General features: G+C 33.0%; 1 protein-coding gene across 1 annotated transcript; it reads left to right on the top strand.

The window, feature by feature from the left end:
• The first annotated feature begins 1,418 nt into the window (after positions 1-1,418).
• On the top strand, positions 1,419-3,327 carry LOC120356475. Its single transcript, XM_039445404.1, has 2 exons — positions 1,419-1,726; positions 2,958-3,327. The coding sequence occupies exons 1-2, from the start codon at positions 1,419-1,421 to the stop codon at positions 3,262-3,264; spliced, it is 615 nt and encodes a 204-aa protein (XP_039301338.1). The 3' UTR covers positions 3,265-3,327.
• The last annotated feature ends 5,829 nt before the right edge of the window (positions 3,328-9,156 follow it).

The following is a 9,156-nucleotide window of genomic DNA, read 5'->3' as shown; positions in this document are numbered from 1 at the left end:
GTAGTTTGAAGGCGTTGCGTTCATCAAGTTTGGTTTGGTTAGTGAAAGTTGGCGTTGTGTTCTGGTGTCATGTAAACGCGAATTAAACTATATGCTGTATTGAATTTTTAACTGCTGAGAAGTGAATCATAGTGAGCTTTATCATCGTTTAAAGGTTGTTTATTGTGACGATACGGTGATAGGTATACATGAATCAATGAGTTATAAATTTCGAGATTGCCAACCTGGATAAAATCCTCAATTGTTGACGAAACACGCAGTGGACTCCCATCACTGCCAAACGATAATCATCGTAAACTTGTCAAGGACTTGATTCAAATGACTGGTGAATCTCTCAACAGGATCGCAACACAAGTTGGAAATCCAAGGAACGTGTCGACTTCAATATTGACAATTAGGATACATAAATCTGTGCACGATGGGTACCACACCGCCGTCTGACAGACCACAATGAACACCGTCGATTGGAATGCTGTGAACAATTTTTGAAGCACTACTGTGAGGAAGGAGAAGATTCATAGATCATTATTGAGAAGAATCAAGAACTAAACAGCCTCAAAAACTACGATGAATCTCACTAGGATTCCCTTTCTCTGTAGATAAGAATTCGATAACTGCGGGTGGTTGATTGGCGTTGACATAACACCAGAACACAACGCCATACATACTTCACCAAACAAACCAACTGGATGAACGCACGCCTTCAAACTGCTAGCAGTGTAGAGGATGAATGGTATTTCCACATTCCACCAGGCTCGATTCTGAGGGTATTAGTGTGTGCATTACTCAACAGCCCACCCTTGTATCTTAGGATATTATTTATTTACTCTGTAACTTTTTATTACAATGATATTATAATTATTGATTATGGTTTCTTGGTACATTCCATTCTGCATTTAACACGCTATTTTGTCATCTGAACATTAAACATAAAGTCAATTATCTGATGAAATAACGATTCGTCCAATTACTTACTGACCTAGTACTTCGGGCTTAAGTATCCATTCTCAATGGGTTGAAAATGGATTTTTTGAAACCCGAAAGTACTCCGTCAGCAAGTGAAAAAATCGTTATTACATCAAATTATTGATTGCATGTCGGTGCTTGAATGACAAAATTGTGTGTTATGGTTATTCCTGAGATAATTATTATTCATCTTGTGAAATGTAGAACGCTGATTATAAATGCTATTTAGACATCCACTCAGTTGTTATAGTTTGGGTCTAATTCAAACTATCTCTTATCCATAGCTTGCGGTTAAATGTTTCCACTCATTTAAATGTTGAATTAACCCACAATATAAACAACATGTTCGCTCATTCCGAATTTAGTAATTGATTATGGTAAATAAATGTCTATGGTTAGATGAATATGACTGACTGGTCTGTTGATTCCAGTTTGATAATTCAATTGAACTTATGCATTCTACAGGCATTTCTAGCCAACAGGACCATTATGACTTTGTGAATTACTTGAAGAGTAAATTGACGGTGGATGGCAGAGAGGTGTGGGTAAATCCAAACGCTATTGAAGGCATTCTTTGGAGGGCAACTCCTGAGAAAATAATTGAAAATGGAAAAATCATCATCGCTTACCCAGATAACGACTTCCGGGATAACCATGACTTGGATATCCTTTGGCCAAAAGTTCATCAGTATTGGGGCAACAAACAAAACATTGATGATCTTCGAAAATATATACTAGAAAACATAAGTGAACGAAAAAAGTGAGTCTGGTTTAGTATTCTATACTCTATTGTTGTATTTTATTATGCTTATTCTATTATTATTCTATTGTATTCTATACTCTATCAATGTCAAAAGGCAATAGCAAGCTTAGAAGTAAAAATAAAAATATAAATCTCAGTACCCTTTGAAATTATTTTTCCACAACGTGTTTCGGACATTGATGTCATTTTCAAGTGATTAGAAATATATAAAAATATAATTAAATTAATTATTTTTGAATCACTTGAAAATGGCATCAATGTCCGAAACATGTGAAAAAATAATTTTAAAGGATGCTGAGATTTAAATTTTTATTTTTATTTATATTAAATAAATTCTATATTATATAAATTTTATTTATATTAATTCTTTAGTCCTAAAGAAAAAAGACAAGCTTAAGAGCTATGGTGAGCCTCTATAAAGTAGTTGTAGTTGATAATACTTGACGTATTTAATAGTAATTACTGTTCTGATAATTTTTTTTGTCTGACATTATTTGTGTAATTTCAAATCTCATTACTATGCAAATATCATCTTTTGAATTTATTATCAATAGATTGATTATCAAAAAGCGAAACAATACGGTTTTGTTTTATACAATGGTGATTTCATTGTTATTTCTCAATAAATATAGATAAAAATCTTTTGATCTGAATGTTTAATAGACTCACTCTCTATTTCATTTATTTATCATTTTAATGAATACTATTCATTCTACCTCAAGCATGAATCACTGTTTAAACTTAATTGCAACTGACTTTCAAAGAATTTTGATGAAGAACTTTCAATAAGTTCTATTTCGTAGCTCGACTTGATTTAAAAAACTCTGCTCCATTGTTAACTTTAATATTCTCCTTTTCGAATATAAAAGATAAACCTCTCTCAAGTTTTTAGCTGTTCTACAGCGAAATTTATTTGTACTGTACTGGTTTATTTTGTATTATTTTTAATAAACTCATATCAATGTTTCCATACTCAATCAAATTTATCTTGATGATAGGAAAATGATAATACAAACATATCATCAGTTTTTGAACGGTTTATAGGATCATGTCAACTTGAAACCCAATCAATTTACCACTACGCTATTCAAGTATTGATCATTTAGATCAAACCAACCTACACTAATCTGTATTTGATACAGTATCATATTGATCAACTTGCAATCATTTCTTAAATTGCTCTGATCATTTACATAACAGATAACATAATTTTTGTTTCTGTTTCCAGCCAAGGAAGCTATAAGTACACATTGACAGCTGTGATGGCGCAACTCACTGGGAATCTGCGGAAGATACTAGATAACATGTCTGATGGCCTGAGTGCCCAAGCGGTTGAGAACTGCAAGAAGATTCACGACCTCTTCCTCGACGCCGACCTGAGTCTGGACACCAACGTGCTAGCCGTTGACTTCTTCCGAATCATGGGAGTTGTAAGATTGGCATTCATATGGAACGAGCGAATCTATTACAAGACTACCTGCGATCCCCGACAAACCTACTCAGATTCCTATTACCAGAAAATTCTGAATCCTTAGAAGTCGCTGCAATCGATCATGTTTCACTCATAAATAGCTTTAATAAATCCGAAATTTAATCAATGACGATTTAAATTTTATGCATCATGCATCTTCCTACCTCTACAAAAAATAAGTGCTCTGAACTGAGTAGAGAGATTCACGAGAATATTGAAAAAATTAAATGTTTTTTTCAAGTAGGTTCAAAATATGATCTCTATCAATTTTTATAATACTCGTCACTGTAACTGGAAGAGTTGATTTCCTTTATTTGATTCGAAAAATATGCGAGAACCTTGATTTGATTTGAAGAGTCGTGGATTTGAATGCCACCTTGTGCGTGCTTGTTTATTCATGTCATAATTCCAAAACATCAACCTCGCAAAAAAATAAAACTTATATAGCTATCATCCAGACTTTTAGAGTAATAAAATACATATTGAAAATAGTCTCAGGTATGTTCAATAAGAGTCTTGCCAATCTCCTGCAAAATGTGTGATGACTAACTGAAAAACTAAACATAATAATTAAACATTTCTATGAATTTCTTTTAGAAATTGAAAAACTGAAACAACCAAATATGAACTGGTTCATTTAATCGATTCGAGGCTCCTGATACATCTTGCATTGATATATATTATTTATATATTTAACCCCAAACCAGGTTGAATATGATGGAACCTGAAATATTAGTGCTTTGTAGGATCATCCAGTTTTATTCATTACCTATCAATATTACTGTAATTTTTATGAAAATTTTAGCATTTTTATAATAGGCCCAATATCCATCATTCGTTTACCTCTTGGTATATTTTGTTATTAATATTCCAATCCCTTTCAAGGTATAAGGAACAATGCACATTAGCAATCTTTTATTTGCCAACTCTATACTTTTCATCTTCTGGCCTCAGAAGTGGTCATATTCAAGCTCTCAGTTCACATTTAGATCTATTACAAGTCTTGTTTTCTCTAGTAAGCCAATAGGTAACTTTTGCACCGTATTTGTAAGGTCATATTTTAAGAATAGCCCAAGGAAATAGTTAATGTTTTTTATAATGTCACACCGAAAATAAATGTAACATAAATAACTTTTTAAAAGTTGATAGTGTTAATAGTAATTGATTGAAAATATTTCTATTCTCAATGGAGATCGCATAAGTTTATACTTCATATATTTTTTGTTATTACAAAAATCTTGAAATAGCAATAATATATTTTTAATAAGCATAGAGCGTTGATCAGAATACATGACCCTACTATAAAATCAGCAAAAGTGGTTCTCCAAACCTTGAATTTCAATTTTGTATAATATTTTTTTGGATTTCATTTTTAATTATCAAATTACAATTTAAAGAAACCTTTATTAGAGATACACCATAACATGGTACAATCATGGTTAATGGAGATTCACATATTGGACGCAGTGGAAGGTGAGCGAAGAGGAAGGACTTCCAGGGGGTTGAGGTGCTCGAATAAAGAGGTAAGGGGGGCCTGGTGGGAGGCAAAAGCCAGACAGCGTCGGCGCTTATTAAAGCAGCGAGTGGAGGAGGTAGCCAACGACCGAATAATGCCGAAGTGCATCCAAGTGCAGATCTGCACGAAGGACACAACTGCAGTTAGCCGCTAATTGTAATAATCGCCTGTTATGAAAATTGACCTATTTTTTTTGGAAATTATCCGACAAAAAGACTATCAGCTCGAAAGGCTGGTAGGCTAATTTTTGTTAATTTGTGCTATTTTTTTGAGGATTGGTTTCACCACAGGTTGTAGCTACTGAATTTGCAGTTATGGAAAACTTTATATAAAAAAATATGGACTAGCCTGCAAAAGACTTCTGGTTCGTCAACGGGGTCATATATCACAGGGAATTTCCTATGCAGTCAAATTCGTAAATATGGTGAGTATGATACAATAAAATACCTACTAGATTAAGCTATTTGAAATGCAAAATGATTCTTCTTGGAAGAAGAATATTTAACTCTCATGAATAACTTAAGGGGATCTGTATTTTATAAAACCAATAACCAATTTAATTCTGTATTCCTTTATCATTTTCAAGCTCCATATTTTCCAGTATCTACAAAAATTATATTTTCTAAACGATGTACCGTGATTATTACTCAGATTTAATACTCGAATAAAATTTCCAAGACATAATTCTTTTTAAGACTGTTTCTTAATTCCGTAAGGAGCAAATACGCATCTGTGAAGAACTTGAACCCTCAACGCTCTACCAGAAACTTTGTTCTACGTAGGAGTCAAAAACAAATAGACTCAATCAATTTTCCATTGTAAAGATGAACGGCTGATCAAACTTTAATTAGTAGTTGTTTTTTAAATTTTGAATACATTTTCTATCAAAGAATAAGTCGGTCTTATTAAAAGTATGAATTACATTTTTGAGAAGTCACATTGTAGAATGAACTTGAGTGAGTGACAGTGTTCACGTGCCTGTTGGGCTATCATACAGGCGAGTAATTCGTGTTTCCATGTTAATTTCTTAAATACACTTAATTGGATCTATCAGCATTTGAATAAATTTAGAAACCTACTCCAATATTACTGATTTTCTGTGACATCACTTACTCAGCAAATCTATTATTCTTCCTTTAATTTCTTGTTATATAGAGAGAAGCCGCGACCAGTCTTCAAATTAAATACAATCCCCCTCTCCCACAACCACTGATAAGTTCGATAATGAAAGGTTATTGGAGACACCCGTTTAATCATTTTTCATTTTCCCACTAAATTTAGTAATTTTATTTTCCCCTAATTTTCGTAAATTTATAGGTTTTTATTTCTTATTTTCATTTTTCTAAATTACAGGTTTCTAGGGAACAATCAAGAGGATTTAAATTGTTGAAAACATTTTGCAAGGTGAAAAACTTTGTGAATTTAGAATTGCTTGATGTGACGGAACTAGGAATGGATAATAATGTATTCAAACGGAAAATACTCAATGCTCGGAACTGGATACTATTAGTCATCACATTCCTTGGAAAAAATGAAGGTACCGTACCATATAAATAGAGAGTGCAGTAAAGGCTAAAAACTAATAGAATAGTTTATGCTGAACTACCTTTAACGTTTTCATTTAATTGGAGAAACATTTTTTGTGAATTGTTGTGTTGAAGAGGCATATTTGGATTTTTTACCGTTGTTTCCGTTGCAAAATCGTGAATAAATTAATAAAATGTACAGAACCCAAACTTGTAAACCAGAAATCAATTCCTAGCATGTTTGAAATCCATTCTATACCTATTATTAGGGAGTTTGAAGAATCTGATCCTAGCTCTATATGATTCCCCTTGCACAAGACCAGTAGGCTACCGTAATTGTCTTTGATAATTATTTATTTAGATACTAAAGTTATAGTTTTAATTATAATGGTTTAGATAGTTCTATTTATTCTCAGGATTTATTGTTAGTATATATTTAGATAGTTTAATTTTTGTTTGTCTATTATTGAAGTTGAGTGATGATTTTGCTCGGGACTGCCTAAAACCTTGACCAGCATAAAAAGTGATTGACCGGGTATATCTAATTGTCCGATTCGTTTCAAATTTGGCATACAGGATGATATACACATGTCAAACATACTGTTGAAGTTTCATCAAAATAAAATGATGTTTAGGGGTGGTAGGGGTAAAAAAACTATTGACCAGCATAAAAAGTGATTGACCGGGTATTTCTAATTGTCCGATTCGTTTCAAATTTGGCATACAGGATTATATACACATATTAACATACTGTTGAAGTTTCAACAGAATATAATGATGTTTAGGGGTAGTTACGGGTAAAAAACCCTATTGACCAGCATAAAAAGTGATTGACCGGGTATTTCTAATTGTCCGATTCGTTTCAAATTTGGCATACAGGATGATATACTCATGTCAAACATACTGTTGAAGTTCCATCAAAATATAATGATGTTTAGGGGTGGTTAAGGGGAAAAAAACCCTATTGACCAGCATAAACAGTGATTGACCAGGTATTTCTAATTGTCCGATTCGTTTCAAATTTGGCATACAGGATGATATATACATGTCACACATACTGTTGAAGTTTCATCAAAATATAATGATGTTTAGGGGTGGTTAGGAGTAACAAAACCCTATTGACCAGCATAAACAGTGATTGACCGGGTATTTCTATTTGTCCGATTCATTTCAAATTTGGCAAACAGGATGATATAACATATGTAACATTCTGTTGAAGTTTCATCAAAATATAATGATGTTTAGGGGTGGTTAGGAGTAAAAAACCCTATTGACCAGCATAAGAAGTGATTGACCGGGTATTTCTAATTGTCCGATTCGTTTAGAATTTGGCATACAGGATGATATACACATATTAAACATACTGTTAAAGTTTCATCAAAATATAATGATGTTTAGGGGTGGTAGGGGTAAAAAACCCTATTGACCAGCATAAAAAGTGATTGACCAGCGTAAAAAGTGATTGACCGGGTATTTCTAATTATCCAATTCGATTCAAATTAGGCATACAGGATGATATACACATATTTAACATACTGTTGACGTTTCATCAAAATATAATGATGTTTAGGGGTGGTTAGGGGTAGAAAACCCTATTAACCAGCATAAAAAGTGATTGACCGGGTATTTCTGATTGTCCGATTTTTTTTAAATTTGGCATACAGGATGATATACACATATTAAACATACTGTTAATTTCATCAGATAATTATGTTTAGGGGTGGTAGGGGTAAAAAACCCTATTGACCAGCATATAAGTGATTGACCAGCGTAAAAAGTGATTGACTGGGTATTTCTAATTGTCCGATTCGTTTCAAATTTGGCATACAGGATGATATACACATGTCAAACATACTGTTGAAGTTTATTTAAATATAATGATGTTTAGGGGTGGTTAGGGGTAAAAAAACCCCATTGACCAGCATAAAAATTAATTGACCAGGTATTTCTAATTGTCCGATTCGTTTCAAATTTGGCATACAGGATGATATACACATATTAAACAACCTGTTAGAGTTTCATGAAAATATACTGATGTTTAGGGGTGGTAGGGGTGAAAAAACCTATTGACCAGCGTAAAAAGTGATTGACCGGGTATTTCTAATTGTCCAATCCAATTCAATTTGGCATACAGGATGATATACACATATTAAACATACGTTGAAGTTTCATCAAAACATAATGATGTTTAGGGGTTGTTGGGGTAAAAAACCCTATTGACCAGCAAAAAGTGATTGACCAGCATAAAAAGTGATTGACCGGGTATTTCTAATTGTCCGATTCGTTTCAAATTGGCATACAGGATGATATACACATGTCAAACATACTGTTGAAGTTTCATTAAAAATAAATGATTGTAGGGGTGGTTAAGGGAAAAAACCCTATTGACCAGCATAAACAAGTGATTGACGGGTATTCTATTTGTCCGATTCATTTCAATTTGGCATACAGGATGATATACACATATTAAACATACTGTTAAAGTTTCATCAATATAATGATGTTTAGGGGTGGTTAGGTGTAAAAAAACCCTATTGACCAGCATAAAAAGTGATTGCCCGGGTATTTCTAATTGTCCGATTCGTTTCAAATTTGGCATACATGATCATATACACATATTTAACATACTGTTAAAGTTTCATCAAATAAATGATGTTTAGGGGTAGTAGGGGTATAAAACCCTATTGACCAGCATAAAAAGTGATTGACAGGGTATTTCTAATTGTCCGATTCGTTTCAAATTGGCTACAGGATTATATACACATATTAAACATACTGTTAAAGTTTCCAGAATATAATGATGTTTAGGGGTAGTTACGGGTAAAAAACCCTATTGACCAGCATAAAAAGTGATTGACCGGTATTTCTAATTGTCCGGTTCGTTTCAAATTTGGCATACAGGATGATATACACA

The sequence above is a fragment of the Nilaparvata lugens genome, unplaced genomic scaffold (assembly GCF_014356525.2).
Source record: "Nilaparvata lugens isolate BPH unplaced genomic scaffold, ASM1435652v1 scaffold6840, whole genome shotgun sequence".
NCBI classification, from domain to species: Eukaryota; Metazoa; Arthropoda; class Insecta; order Hemiptera; family Delphacidae; genus Nilaparvata; species Nilaparvata lugens.
Note: the sequence above shows the minus strand (reverse complement) of the source record. Positions and strands in the feature narration are given on the sequence as shown.